The sequence below is a fragment of the Anabrus simplex genome, chromosome 7 (assembly GCF_040414725.1).
Source record: "Anabrus simplex isolate iqAnaSimp1 chromosome 7, ASM4041472v1, whole genome shotgun sequence".
Lineage (NCBI taxonomy): Eukaryota > Metazoa > Arthropoda > Insecta > Orthoptera > Tettigoniidae > Anabrus > Anabrus simplex.
In genome coordinates, this window is record NC_090271.1 from 93,403,765 (window position 1) to 93,420,201 (window position 16,437).

General features: G+C 38.3%; 1 protein-coding gene across 1 annotated transcript in view; it reads left to right on the forward strand.

Moving 5' to 3' along the window:
- Positions 1-16,437, forward strand: part of TM9SF2 (transmembrane 9 superfamily protein member 2) — a 197,042-nt gene that overhangs the window by 13,097 nt on the left and 167,508 nt on the right. The window contains exons 2-3 of the mRNA XM_067151214.2: positions 2,257-2,324; positions 13,854-13,947. Of these exons, the coding sequence (XP_067007315.2) occupies positions 2,257-2,324; positions 13,854-13,947 (162 nt within the window). The remainder of the gene's footprint in view (positions 1-2,256; positions 2,325-13,853; positions 13,948-16,437) is intronic.

Genomic DNA, 16,437 nt, shown 5'->3' on the forward strand with positions numbered 1-16,437 from the left:
TAAGACTTCGACGGATGAGCAGAGTAGACCGCTGCTTGAGGCCAAGCTGTTTGGGAATGTGGTGGTAAAAATCAAGAAGCACAAATATCTGAACTTCCATTTTTCCTATCTGACTTCCATTTTTCAACTCTTGTTCTTTTCCGACTTCCACGGTATTAAGTATTTCATTTGCCCGTTACCTTCACTCTGCGAAGGGTTGGACCTCTTGCATTTTGTCTCCGATTAACATTAAGAGCAGATGGTTGTCCAGTTGTTCCTCATAAAACCATTCCGTGGCTAATGAAACTTGTCTACATCACCCACATTTGCTTTTTCATGTGGTGAATATCATCACTAGTCTGCATATCTTAAACAGTAGAGCATTGGTCTTCTGAGCACAAGTAGGCAAGTAGGCAAGTTCTATCCTGGTTATATTTGAAAATATTCAAATAGCCTGCACCTCACCTCCCCTGTGTTGATAGATTTACTGGCATGTGAAAGAACTCCTGCATGACAAAATTCTGGTACCTCACAACTCCAAAAACTGTAGTTATAATAATTATTAATTATTAATTCCTACAACCACCAAATCACACTCCGGTGGTCATGATCATTAAGGTGTCAAGTCTCTGTGGTCTGGCTCCGTGGTCGGCCAGTTCGAGTCGTGTTGGTGAAAGAAATTTTCACTGTCAGATTGTTGGCTGGCAGGGTAGGAGAAATGACGATTAACACATTTTAAAATTACTAGATCGCATGCCTATCACTCCAGTGTTCATATGGAGTGAATCGTAGATAATAAATTTCATATATATACTGTATTGAAGAGCAGTATAGTGTAAAACAAAAGCTAAAGGTTTCCACGTATTCAATACTGTCTGTTGTAACAAATATATGTAACTTTTTTAAGGTTACAATAAGCAGAATAGGTGGAAACCTTTAGCTTTTGTTTTACACATATGGAGTGAGGGCATATGATGCTGTTAATAGTGATTTGTCCATCAAATGGAGATGTTATGCCTTGAGCAGACTTCTTGGTGTTATTCGACAGGAATAGGCTGTGTGCCAACTCAAGGTTTCATCCCCTCCTTGTGTTATCATAATCACACACACAGGTTGTCGATGAGCGTCCAATGGGAAGAACCTGCATCAGGTGGGCCAAACATGTCCTGGGATCTCCCAGCACTATGAAAGCCACTTTACAAAAGAAAATATATATAAAATCCTCCTATCAATACAATTCAAGTCATCTGTTAGATGAAGCAAAGTCTATACATGTTTCAGCCTAATCTCAAGGCCATCTTCAGTAGTAAAACAATGATTACATAATATACAAACAAATTAAAAAACATAATGATGTGAAGTGACAGTGATCATGATTAGTGAGTTAAAAACACATTGAGGTGCAAAGTCCTCTTGTCTAATAGATCTTGCTGACTGTTAAATAAAACACTATGCTGAGGAGTGTAGTGAGACCGTCAATACTACGAATAAAACGTGTAACATTTGTAACTAAAAGTTGTCGTCTCGAATGAAGATGACCTTGTCAGTCTCAAGTCACATTGACAACTAAGCCTAGCCATACTATGAAAGCCATACGCTAGATAAATGGATCACCAAATCGAACTACATCACTTGCTCATTTGTCTTTTCATGTTACTCTCTGCTCTTTCACATTTTAAACTTACTTCTTTCTTATCTCCAACTCAAATGTTGTTTACTACTTAACATGTCTAAATGCATCTTGTTTACAGAATAGGTCAGTTCTTTTTAATTTTTTTCTTCAACCTCGATCTTGATAACATTCCAGAAGAAACTTGACTTCATTGAATTCAACCATTATTGTAAGTTCTCATCAGTGGAAATAATAAGTCATTTTGTTATGAATTCTAACTTGTACTCCATAATAAAAACACCTGTTATTTGTTTAAATTTATTAAGAAAAAACCTCTTGAATTTATTCTACTTCTTGCCATTGAATGCCAGTCTTTACATTGTTTTGGATATAATTCAAGAGAAGAAAAAACTTACAGTTCTCTCCCCTTCTGCCTATATTTGGAGAACTCTTTAGTTTTTTTTTAACCAATTAAGGTGCAGATTACTGTGCACACAGCACCCATCTAAGGAATAAGGTTGAGTTAGTTGGTTAGTATTTGGTTTTTCTTTTGTTGTTATGCTTCAATAAGTATTTACAGGATTGATTTCTTCTGCTATATTCCAGTCTTAAGTATGTTTTTTTTTAAAGAATAATTCACTATTTTTCTTTTTTTTTTCTTTCAGTCTGATGTTACATTGTATGTAAACCGCTTGAATACAGAAGAATCAGTCATCCCCTATGAATATCATCAGTGAGTATTGAATTATTTACCATACTGCATTTTGTTGTACAGTTTATCACATGTCACACGCATGTCCACTGTGAAATTGTTGTTTAGCTCCCAGTTTAATTCGTAGACAATGCATCTTTATATTGATGTGTTATTGCATGTAGTGGACATTTTTAGGCCAAAGTATTACTCTTGCGTATATGTAAGGACAACCTTGGGTAGCCAAGGTAAGGAAAATGTTCGCCATTGGCCATGATGGAAAGAGCTGCCTCATTGAAGCCTGCAGGTTGGTAAAGAATTTGTCATTTGCTCATTATCAATTCTAATTCATTACTTGTATCTGCTTAGTTAAATACATTAAAAATAATTTGTAAGCATTCCTTTGCATTTGCTAAACAACATTATTGTCTGTGTTTTGGATTTCGATAACTGAGGTTGAAGATACTTTGGTCTTGGCTTGCATTCTGCAATGATTTATTAATCCCCTTCATATATGCATTCAATTTCCATGCCCAGAGGAACCCCTCTCTCAACAAGATGCAGTATAGTCCCCATAAATATAAAGAACAAAATCTGATGGATTACACATTCCTGCTTAACCCATTGCCATGCAATTATTTTCCTTGAAAAATGTACTTTGGAATGTGATTTTTTTCTTTACATTTTAAGTTGTGAATGCTAAAATTGTTACAAAAGCACACTGCATCAAACTAACGACATTTTGGGTTACAATTTAACTTCCTACAATTAATTGAAGTCTTTTAAGGTATGGTATGGTACACCTTGAAACATCCATCCATACGGAGGGCAACTTTGCATTTGTTGCACTCTAAGCAAGATTCCTTCTGGATTCCATGCTCAAAACAGACCTTACATCTCATTGATGGGAGATTTACTTGCTGTAGGACCAGTCTTCTCAGTGCCTTCCCTCACTGTGCTATCAGAGATGAACATACTCTAGTGGCATAATCAGGAAGGGTGACATCTTCCAGAATTTGCTCCACAACGTTGACTCAGAATGGTGAGAAGCCCATTCTCTTTTTCCTCGCGTTCAACGTGCCGTGTATAATACCAGTATATAATACCAATACAAATGGTCCGTTATTGGACATACATAGATATACATAGATGAAATGGCCTTCAGATAATAACATTGGCATGTAAACACGCTAGCACTATCTTGAGAACGTAATTCTAAAGTACAAAATCACAATTTTAAAAAAATCAGTGGTCAGTCAGATGCATTTCTGACTTGAGTACAAGGTGACGGTTGTACCAGTCATTGCATGTTAATGAATGCGGAACTCTTGATGGTTTTACCCGTCACTGTAGCGGAATGTGTTAACATTTATTATTATCTGAAAGGTCTCATCCCTTCCCCAGGATTATTGCTGCTGAGAACAGAAGCACTCATGTTTTGCCGTGTAGCAGGTGAAATGTGTTGATGTATTTCAGTAATAGACACTCAACTAAAGCTGGTACTTTCCAAAGAACTTAGAGCAAAGACTTTCACAGGATCAATCACCACACTAGACTATTTTTTGGTTTTAGATTGTACTGTATTTGTTTGACAGTGAAGGCCATATTGATTGTGTCTCGGTTTGGTCTAAAAGCACACTGTGCTTCTGGTAGGAAGTCTTCTGTGAGTGGTAGCAAATATTTAGATAATAGTATTAACCTTACTGTAAAAAATCCAGCAACTGAAAATAGTGATATCCCTCAACACTTGCTGCATTGAGCCTATCCCCCCTTTCTGAAGATGGTGATAATTAAAATAATAATAATGTTATTGGTTTTTTTTTTTTGCCCCACAAACTTCTTTTGTGGTTTCTGAGACGCTGAGGACTTTGTCCTTGGAGTAGTGCTTTAATGTGCCAGTAAATTTACCGATACCAGGCTGACATATTTTAGCACCTTCAAATACTATCCAGCCAGTCCTGCGGTGTAGGGGTAGTATGCTTGCCTTTTACCTAGATACCCCGGGCTCAATTCCTGGCCAGGTCAGGAATTTTTCCCTGGAGCTGAGAGCTGGTTCGAGGTCCACTCAGCCTACGTTATTAATTTAGGAGCTCTCTGACAGTGATATGGCAGCCCCAGTCGAAGAAGTCAAGAATAATGGCCGAGAGTAAGAAATCAAGAATAATGGGCGAGAGGATTTGTCGTGCTGATCATGGCCCTTCGGGGCTGTTGTGCCATGGGGTTTGGGGGGGGGGAATACCACCGGACTGGGCCGGGATCGAACTTGCCAACTTGAGCTCAGAAGGCCAGCACTCTACCATCTGAACTATCTAGCCTGGCGATGATTAAAACAGTTTGTAGGTCAGCCAGGATGGTTTGTGTTCAAAACTTTACCAGTAAGCATATATGTAGGTCTGTAATAGCTATTGCTCCTGAAGTGATCTCTCCAAAGGGATTTAATGGAAGGGTTTTCTTTGAGAAGTCGAGTGCCGTCTTTAATTCACAGAGGGTTTGGGATCTGAGTTGATGAGCCATACGTAGCTTTGTTGGTATTCAAGAGAGTTCTTTAATAGTTTATTTTGGCTAGATTCTAACTTATGTGTGCTTTTGCTGTTTACCATTCATTCTTCCTTGTCCAAATTATTCCACAAACCTATTTCTGTTGTAGTCATTATGCAATTTCAAATATTTTTCTACATGTATGATTTTTATATTTGGTGTGCAAAAATTTGAATTTATCATTTTTATCAAGCCTGTCCTGCTGCCTCCACTTAACAAATTCTATAGACCTCCCATAGGCTGAGAGTACTACTGATTTAAATACCTACTGACTTGTATTGTTCAATGTGATCTGGATATACAGAAGAGTCTTAAAGTTGATTTAGTTTCATCTGGCATTTAGTGTTTAATTTGCACTTACTTGTTTCATTTGCTCCCATTATTTTTGAGAAATATGTAATGTAATGATGATATTGTGTTCTGCGAAGTCGCATCTCTTCACTTGGCAACAGATTGCTACATACTGACATGTGTCTCTCATCCACGAAGAGGGGGATGAATGCCCTTCCTGCAGTACTGACGTTGGGCACTCTGTAGCGCGCAAGACCACATGAAGTTTCCGCAGCTTATGCGTCATAGAGAGGGGTATGTTGGGAGTGTTTTGGGCGAAAATTGTATAACATGCAGGTGAATGCATTTTCTATTGCTACTGATGGTAACAATAAAAGCGACTTGAAAATACAGTGGACACCGCTTATTATGATCACTCTGGGGTGAAAATAATTTGATAACATTAACCGATTGATAACAGTAGCCAACAAATAAAAAAACGATAAATAGCGTACTGTATTTATTCATAACCTACAGGTAATACAATGAAACAGTACAGTTAACTGTTTTCAGCTATGTAAAATAGCCTCTAATTGTTTTTTGCTTCTGGTTATCTCTAGTCTCCAATTGTTGTTTGCTTGTGGTTGTCTCTCAAAAGTCCATTAATGAATCTTTCATATTCATAATGTTTTTGGAAGTCCACTGACCTACGCTGAACACCTCGTTGCAAGATATCTACCACCTGCCGCATTTCAGCATTCGTTGGTGTTCGGGAAGTTTCAGCAACATCGTCATCATCAGCATCGCTATCTTCTGCTCTGTGTTCTTCACCTCTCATATCTAATTTTGTGGCAATAACTGCCTGTCATATGTGGGTCTTCTGTCTGTTTCGCATCAGTAATTATGCCCTCATCAATGTTCATTCCTGAAATTCATCTTCTATTAAGCCTGTTAAAAGTTCAACATTCGTCTCTACTTCTGGTAACTCTCTTAAAAATCCCCCATGCCGGAAACAGTTCCTTATTGTATGTGCTAAGACATGGAAGATGCAGGGCATCGAGAAGGCTGATTGTTTTGGCAAGGGCATTGACACTGGATTTATGTGTGTCCTCTGTTTTCTAAGATTCCTGTGCGCATTTCATGGTGATAATATGCTTTCATGGTGCGAATGATACCTTGATCGCATGGTTGAATTAATGAAGTCGTATTCGCCAGTAAGAAAACCACATTGATGTTCTTGAGCTCATAATTCACAAATGAGTGCTGCTCAGTTGTCAGCCAGCAAAACTATTCTACGGTCCAGCCTATTATCCTATTTCAGTAGCAGTTCTTTGAAAATCAGCGCATTCATTCATGCATTAGAGTTGGAATGATAGTCCATGGGAAACTTATTGATGTCTTTAAAGCAATGTCTGTTCTTACTTTTCCCGATCATTAACAGTCTTTTCTTTTCACCAGACATACTCGCACAACATAAAACTGTTACTCGTTCTTTGGAGGTTTTACAGCCTTTAGCACTTTCATTTTTGAACAAGTGTGTTCAGGCAAGGCGGGATAATACAGTGCAGTCTCATCAGCATTATACTCACACTCGGGAGGGAATTCAAAAGCAATTTTAGACCACTCCTCTTTTATCCACCTGTCAGCAGCGACAGAATAAGCATCATCCTGCTCACCATGCGTTTGTTTGTACGCTATATTTTCTCGTTTCTTCCAATGGTGAAACCACCTTTCCGTTGCCACGAAATTATTTTTCCCAATTTTTTTTTTTTTTTGCTAGTTCTTCGGCCTTTTGCCGCATCAGAGGACCGCCAACACGTGCATCTTTCTAACGAACGTTTGTGAACCAAAGTTTTAGAGCTGATTCAACGTGACTGTCTTTTTCACCACGATTTCGCTTATAGTTGAAGTTGTTGTTTTCTTTTGCTGCCTTAAGAATATTGTCTCGATTTTTCAATAGCTTGCACAGAAGAGGTGGCTAAATTCGTAACTCCACAGCAGCATTACGTTGACTCATTAAAGGCAATTTGTCATAACGTTCTATAATTGAAAGTTTCTCTTTAATGGTTAAGTCTTTACCTTGCTTTTCACATTAACCATCACTGCACTACAACACTAAGAACTTCACAGTGCGAAAGCTTTATTTAGACTTGAGTGAGTGGTCCTTGGCTAAACTACCATAAGAGAAGAGACAAAAGAGAAAATGTATGCGAGAGGGTAATCGCCTGTGCTGACTGGTTTTCTACCGTACACCTTCTACAAAAGATGAAACGTGAAAGTGGACTTGAAGACAGGCGCAGTGTAAAAACGGGTTTTTAAAGGTTGGGAGAGTTTTCTTTGTATGTACTCTGCTTGCATACTTTAGAACAAAATCCTTGAAAACAAATGTGAAAACATAATAAACCTAATTCATGATCACAATAAACGGAAGATTTTCAATGTTTAGTATTTCTCCGTATGGGACTTCATAAAAGTGATTATATAATACGGGCGATAACATCCATGATTACAACAAACGGCGTCCACTATATATCGTATTGTTGTAACATTTTTTAGGCCTGAATGAAATGAAGTTCAGAGTTGTCTACTCTCTGTGCCTAATTTGGAAGGGGATGCTACTGGAGCTAACATTGCCAATCTTTTGCTCTCAACTTTTCAGGAATTCTGCATTCCATTAAAAAACTCCTAGCTCTTGGTGCTGATAATGCTCCAGTAATGGTAGGATTAAAGAATGGTGTGGCAAAATGTTTGAAGCGGGAAAATAGTAACATAATCATCGTAGGCTGCCCTTGTCATCTAATTAATCTTGCTGCAGGGAAGTGTGCAGCGTGCTTGCCTGTAAATGTAGATGAAAGTATAATTGTTATATTATCTGGAAAGGAGTGTAAAGATGAAAGAAAAGAGAATTTCAGACTTTATATAACACAGAGATCAGGAAAATTCTGAAGCATGTGCCTACTCGATGGTTGTCACGAAGAATGTGTTTAGATAGGATTTTGCTCCAGTGCAACCCTCTGGTTACTTTATTTAAGACCGAAATTGTGAATAAGGGTTCTCAGGTGGGAACTTTGAAGACTTACAAAATTCCTAAGCACAGTCTAAGTGCAGATGTGTCTTGTTTGTCTGAAAAGGTGAAGCATTGTCATAACATTTCATCATGCTCCTCAGTTGAAAGGAAAACCGAGTCATCAGTTTCATCCAAAAAAATGAAACTACTAATGACACTAAGAGCTATGCTTTGTCACGTGAAGAAAGACTGTTCATGTTCCTTTCACCAAATTTACGTAAATCTTTTTGCCTTTTTCTCTCAAGTTACGGAAATCTTTGAGAATCCAAACATAGCTCTTCAGTCAAGTATGCCTCCATCCACTTATTGAAGTCAGTTTTGGAGGAACTATTGAAGAATATGATTGCAAGGTTTGTGAAACCACACGTTGTTAAAAGTTCCTTCTCTCTCCTTGACGTAGATTATCATACTGCAACAATTCAAAAGGATGATTGTGATCTGATGATAGGGAACTCTGCATTTGTTTTGGTGAACACTTTGAAGTCTGAGGAAAAGTGCATATTCTTTAAGTCCGTTAGAGTGTTTCTCTTCTTCATGCGACTACATGATACACAAGTTTCCGTTCAAGGATGAAGTTTTAACTAATATAGAAGTTGCAAATATTTCTGCTATAAGTAAGGCATAATTTTCTAGCCTTAGATTTTTCATTAACAAGTTTCTGAACATTCTGACTAGTGCAACGGAACATTTAGATAAAAAAACTGATATTCTGCACTCCCAGTTCCGTAATTTTCAGCTCGAAGAAACAGACCTGGCAAAAGAAGAACTGATGTTCAGTGGACGTTGGTACGTCAGATGGAATCAGCTGATGGTGTACTTACATGTGACAGACTCTCTGAGGTGATGCTTGCTATTTTATCAATTCCACATAACATTGCAGAGTGTGAAAGGATGTTTAGCAAAGTCACAAAAACACAGTTTAGATTCTTGCTGTCTGAACAAACTTTGGAGAAACTTTTAACCTTAAAATCAGTTCAGCAAGGCAAGTGCTTTGAGCAAAAATTTAGTTCCGGTTTTCTGAAGAGGTCTAAGTCAACTACGGGTGTGTTGAACAACAATTAGTCTTAATGTGTTCAGCATGTTAAAGGATGAGAAGTCGCATGTTCCTGAAGTTCAGGTATTTCCAGTATTTAGTATTCACGTATAAATAATGAAAGATATATATATGTAGGCCAAATGGAGTTGTTAATGTATTGAAACATAATGAATTAGTACATGTTCTGCTATCAACGATGTGTTGTATAACGTCTCAATTCTCTGCCAAATTTCTCCTGATTTTTTTTTTTTTTTTTTTTTTTTTTTTTCACTTTTGGAAGTTGGCATGTTTGTATACAATATAAAATTAATTTTAGTATAATTCTAACATTCTTGTTGATAATATAGCTTCTGTGTTTGGTGGTTACATTATGCGACCACCACACGTAATAGATTTCTCACATAACCTCACTTTGTTTCAGTGTGTTTCATGTCATAATCTCTCAGTAAGCTTTATTTGATGTGTACTGAGTAATGCGTGGTTTGAATGAAGGAGAGATTATGGACTCTGTTCGAAGAAATACCTTCTGATGGAGAGAGTGCAGTCAGTGATCAGGAAGACAGAGATAGTGACTTTGATTCACCTTTACTTCTTCACAGAACTAATACCGTAATTTTGCATTGTATGGTGATAAGTGAAAGTGATGAAGAAGATGCAGCTGATAAAGTTTTACCTTTAGTAGGAGTACCTAATTTTTCTAACTCTAGTATCCCGACATGGATTAAAGTTAATTCTATGCAGTCTGTCACACAGTTCACAGAATATGCAGTTGTTGCTGATCATATAAAAGCTATTGAATCTCCAACTCTGTATGTACTCTTCTCACAATTCATTTCTGGTGAGTTAGTTCATCTTATTGCTTTTCAAACAAATCTATATTGCACTCAGATTGGAGAACCTTTCGCTCCAACTAGTACTGAGGAAATTAGGTTATTCTTGGGAATAAATTTATACATAGGTATTACATGGGTCAAATGAGCCAGATCTCCACGACAGCTATGTGTCACGGCTTATGCCTGTGAAGAGATTCAGTTTCCTACTCCATCATATTCACCTCACTGATAATTTAGTTCAGCCTAGTAGAGACAGTGCTAACTACGACAAATTGTACAAAATCCGATCTCTGATTGATTCGCTGTCTAAGTCCTTCTGGGAATACTATAAATCTCACTGTAAAGTTGCAATTGGTAAGGTAATGATAAAATTCAAGGGAAGAACTTCATTGAAATAGTATATGAGAGAAGCCTGTGAAGCAGGGATACAAGATCTGGATGTTGTGTGATGAATCATATTATAATTTAAAATTTCAGATGTACACAGGGAGAGTGGAGAAAAAAGGAGACAGAGCTAGGACAAAGACTGGTCACAAATTTGGTGAGTGGAATGGAGGGGAAGAACCCCATTGTTTACATGGACAATTACTTCACTTTTCACGAACTGTTCAAACAATTGAAAGGAACATTTATGCATGTGGCACAATAAACCCAAGTAGGAAAGGACTTCCAAAGCTCATAGATGACAAGAGCCTGAAAAGAGGGGATTTTGATTTCAGTGTCGGTGATTGTGGAGTTTGTGTGTATGGGTGGAAAGACAGAAAAGGATAAATTTGATTTCTTCTGTACACAAACCATCTGATGTATCCAGTGTTGATAGGAAGGAAAAGGATGGCACTTGGAAAAGTATTCCTTGTCCTCTTGGGTTGGAGAATTACAACAGTGAAATGAATTTTGTTGACAGTTATGGTTAAGATTTTTCTTCCATTTCATAGACTGCAGTGTCATAAACAAATTTATTATGCACAAAGAATTAGATATGCCATGCCTGAGCAACAAGGATTTCAGATGTGAGGTTTACAAAGGTCTTCTTGCTCCTCGCATTGTTCAAGTGAATAGAATGCAGAGAGAATCAAGAAAATCACCTTATATCATTATGAAGCCAGGAAAACCCAATGTTCACAGAACAGTATGTCTCAAGAGCAGCGGTCATCAACCCCAGCACCTTGAATCACCTAGGAGATGTGCACTCTGCAGTACAAAGAAGACACCAGTGCGTTCAAGATGGCTGTGTGTCATATGCGATGTTTCACTATGTCGCACGAATGGCAAAAATTGATTTCAAGGCTTTCATATCCAACATTCTTGAACAGTTTTCTGTTGATATCGATTTGATTCACCTTTGTTTACACCACTTGAATTCACACAACTTTTTAATTTTCTAAAGACACAAAGTGTAGTTCTCCTACTAGGGTAGTGGTCACACAGTGTAACCATGATTAACAACCTTGCTATACACCCGTATGGAATAAAAGTGTACGAAACTCTCACATTTTGTTATGTATTTGAACTAACCCATGCACAAACTATTAAATTGTCTAAAAATTAAGTGTTATATTTCTTTGCCCCTCTGGGGGATATATTTTACTGCCTCACTTGCCCCTCGAAGTGATAGTGGGCTACAGAGAACCAGGGAGGAAAAAATGGATATCGGATGACACTTTGGAATAAATCCAAAAGTGAAGAGAGTGCAAGGCACTGGTAAACTCTAGTAGAACAAGAAACCAGAAAGCTGAGGCAATGACAAAATAGAGGGTGGCCAACAAGGAGGTTAAGAAGAAAGTGCAGAGAGATAAACACGTGTTTACAGACCAACTGGCAACACAAGCAGAAGCAGCAGCAGAGTCTGTAACAGCAAAGAAGTATATGCCATTACAGGGAAGCTTTCTAGGGGGAACTTTTCACGAGAGAAACCAGTCCGAGATGCAGATGGAGTAGCCTTGACTTCTGAGACACAACAGTTGGGAAGTTGGAGGCAGTACTTCATGGAAGTACGCAATAATCTTAGTGAGGAAACTAGAACTGAAGAAGGTGAAATCATTTAGGAGGATCCAGATATCTTGGTAGAACTACCAACACAACAAGAGATTGCACAAGCAGTGAAACAAATGTGAAATCAGTCGGATCCTGCTATGTGTATCGACACATAGCACCTAGTATAGATAACATTATCCCAGAAGTCCTAAAGGTAGATCCAGATATAACAGCGGTAATTGTGGAGCCACTTCTAACACTAATATGGAACAAAGAACACCTTCCTGAGGAATGGAAGAAGAGTGTCCTCATCAAGATACCAAAGAAGGGTGACCTTTCACATTGTAATAACTGGAGGGGAATAACGTTGATGTCAAGAGTCATACTGAACAGAATAAACAGTGCCGTTGATAGGAACTACGTCAAGAACCAGCAGGTTTCAGAGGAGATCGGTCTACCGTGGATCAGATTAGCATACTAAGGCTATTCGTTGTACAATTTGCTGAGTATCAGCCATTTTTGTAGATAGTTTTCATTGATTTTGAAAAGCCCTTAGTCAACTGGAGGAAAATATGGAAGGCTACGGAAAAGTTTGGAATCGCACAAAAAATAGTTAATCTTACACAGGCAGTGTATAGAAAGGGTAGAGGAATTTTGCTACATAGAAAGCAATGTCAGCCAGGATGGTGGTGCTTTTAGAGATGTGGTGAATCGTATAAATGAAGCCAAAGGAGCTTTTGCACAGTTACAACCAATATGTAGATTCCTTCACATTCGCATAAAAATAAATCTAAGTTTCTTCTCCTTTCCTTACCGCTTTTCCCACGTGTGGAGTCGCGGGTGCGAACTGTGTCGCACATGTGGATTTGGCCCTGTTTTATGGCCAGATGCCCTTCTGCTGCCAACCCTATATGGAGGGATGTAATCACTATTGCGTGTTTCTGTGGTGGTTAGTAGTGCAGTATGTTGTGTGAATATGAAGAGGGGAGTAAAAACAAATCCCGACGTAAAGCCACTAGCAAAAAAGAAATAAAAATCTAAGGTTAATCAACTCAAATGTTAAATCTGTGTTACGAATGGAAATGAGACCTGGAAAGAGACCAAAGACATTACCGCAAGGTTACAGACTTTTATAAATCACTGTTTGAGGTATATTATGAGAATATGGTGGCCAAAGACCTTTGGGGGTGCCACAAGTCGAAGTCCTGTACAGCAACAGATAATTAGAAGAAAATGGAGATCCTGAGAAGACCACAAGAAAGTATGACAAAGCAGGCATTAAGCTGGAATCCACAAGGTAGTCACAGACAAGGCAGACTGAGGATTACCTGGAAGAGAAACATAGACAGGCAGATAGCTGAAGTCAACAAGACCTGGAGAGAGGTGAAAGCATTGGCAGCAGAGAGAAAAGCTGGAGAATTCCACCTAGGAATTAAAAGAAATAAGTCAAGGTAAATCTGAAATATTGAACTTAAGCTGTTGAAGATTTTATTATAATCTGTTTAATCCATCCACATAAAAATCAGATTTAGTGATAGGTGAAAATTAGGAATGTAAATATTAGAAAATCTAGGTCCCAGGCTTGTATTTCCAGTTGCCATGCCAACCTGGTGCCAGAGATTTTTCTAGCCCTGCCTCTGACACTAGAGAGACTGCAGAATGAGATGCTGAGTTCCATCATGGACAAGTTTCACAGATAACCTGCACACACACAAAATTGCTTTCTGTACAGTTTTGTACTCTTCAAACATTTGTTCAGAGTTCTTTCCATTTTATTATATGATTTTGCAAAGAAATTCATTTGTTCTAATAAAAAATGTTTGATAATCACAGTCTGTTATGTTTGGTTCTAGTTTTGACTTCTGTAACACTGATGAGTCACAGTCACCTGTAGAAAATCTTGGCCAAGTAGTTTTTGGAGAAAGAATCAGGCCTTCACCGTACAAGGTATGTAGATGTAATTGTTAATCTTTCAGATTTTGTAGCTTGGTATAATTCGTAATAATAATCTTCCTGTTTATATCATTGTAGAACAATTGAGGATGAATAATTTAAATGCACAGATGACTGAAATATTTTTTTGGTTTAATAATTTATTTCTCATACGAACTTCGTAGCTGGCATAAATAGAACACATTAAAGTGTTTTTTAAATTTTTTAATTTGAAATAATTTTTATATTGTGAGCCTCAGGGTATCCTACATGTCTAGATGTAGTTGTGAACATAAAAACTATACAAAGAATTTTAAGTCGGGAATGTAGTTTAAAAGCTTTACATAGATTATTTTTTGATTATTTGCGCTAGACTGCCCAGTTTCTGCTCTCTGTACTTAGGTTTCTGTTTATTCACTCAGTATAGTAATTAATGAAACACTTAACATGCAATCTAGTGTTGCATTTTAGGCCCATAGTTGTTGTCTTTGAATGTCATTCCCTACAGCAAGTCTGCTTGTCTGGATTGATTTATTCTTTGAAATCGTTAATGCCTCATGTAGATTTATTTATCCTCTTGGTATTGTTAGGGAACATTTAAAGGGTGTCCTTCTCTCATAGTTGCTGTTCCTCATATTCCTTTATTATACACTTCAGTAAGAGGAAGAATTGTAAAAAAAATGTGTACAGTAGTAGGGAAATTTTTCTAGATTCAGTAGTACATCCACATACTGAAGAACTAACACTCGCCGCCAAGCCTAAGCGTGTTTGTAATTCTGTGGTAAGATTGTATTAGAGCCTTGATAAGGTTCCATTCACTGAACATATCCAGTTTTTATGGCCCCTATCCAAATTTTGTAACTGTACCATATTGGCTTCCTACAGATGAACTGCTTTGCCGGAATGACACCATTCGATAGTCAAGCTACAGTAATTAAAATGGAGAGGGGGGGGGGGGGGGGTGAGAAACTGAGCCACGAGGAGGAGAAGAAGAAGAAGAGAGGGAGAAAATGTACATGGATTATCACATGACGGGTTATCAACGCCAGGGAAATCTCACAACTCTCATCTTAAATTGTGTCGACACGTATAGCAGGATCCGACTGATTTCACATTTTTATCCAAAGAAAAGCATGCTCTTAGATACTTCTCCTATCCTCACCTGGCATTGAGCAGGCCGGTCTAATTATTATTGGCGATGATGTCAACGGACATTTCCATTATAATATAACATAAAGCCAGGGGTCATATTTTGAAATGTGCCATTCTGCTGCTGAAATCTACCTAAAAATGCGTCCTGAGATAGACTGAAAGCCTGAGAGGAAGGGGAATGAGGAGTATGTATTACAGTATTTAATATTATGCTAACGCTCTCATGATTCCTGTTCAGTGGCTAGCGCAGAGTGAGAGGGGTTGATTGTGATGGTAGTAACACCAGCCGGAACACGTGGCAACACGGTGTTCCTACACCTTTTCTTTGTGCTACACACTACGAGCTGTCAGGACATGCACATTATTTTAATAGGACTGTAAAGTATAAGAGAGTTGATTTACCCTCTTTCTCTCTCTTTCCGTTATCTAAAGAAATCTGTTGAAACTTACCAAGCATGCCAGTTTGACCATCTGGTGGTAAACTGGCTGGCAGCTGCGTGGGAGATAAACTACCTGAGGGTGTAAATCAGCTGGTACTTTAGCTTGTGTGCAGTCACCTCCACGCAAGCGCCAGGTAGCTATCCAGAGCTAGACACCGATATACAGAGTTGGCTAGACTGATTTTCAGCGACTTCTTGCTTTCGAGTGCTATGCTATCTATCGTTAGATGTATGAAGCTCATTTCGATTGTCTTATTTTCCTGTGCTTGCATGTGCTGATTATCACCAAAAAGCCTAATAAAAGTTATAGACAACGATTTATGTCAAGCTTTCATGTTTTTAATCTATGAGCTTCAAAATCAATACCTAATTGGAATTAAAATCTCAAGATTACATTTTCTTACGCCAGTTGTCTGTTAGGTCATCAGCCCAGAGGTTGGTTGGATCATCAAATAGCACCACCAAAGGTTATGAGGTTATAAGGAAACCGCAAAAACCAATGGCAGCACCAAAATGAGGCGTACTAGGCAAGACGAGGAGTGAGGTAGTTTGCCATTGCTTTCTTCACTGGGTCAGTAAGTGTTATTGCAGCATGACTGACCCTATGAGCAACACCTTTCGTAACACTCATGCACTAACATATCAGATGTAAGGCTTTTCAGGCGTTTGCTCTATTGACCAGCGTTTCGTCTTAGGTCTGACACTAGACTCGGCAGAGTGGGATGTGTCAGACCCTACCCACTGACGCTGGGTGTATGCAGGTGAGCTTATCAGAAGCCTATATATGAGGCACAGTCTGATAACTGCATACGGGAGATAAATCTCCACAATGGAATTATTGCCCGCCTAGCAATTCCGAATGGAAAATTGTAACTTCCCATGGAGAGAATTAGATATTTTTCACCAATAGAGC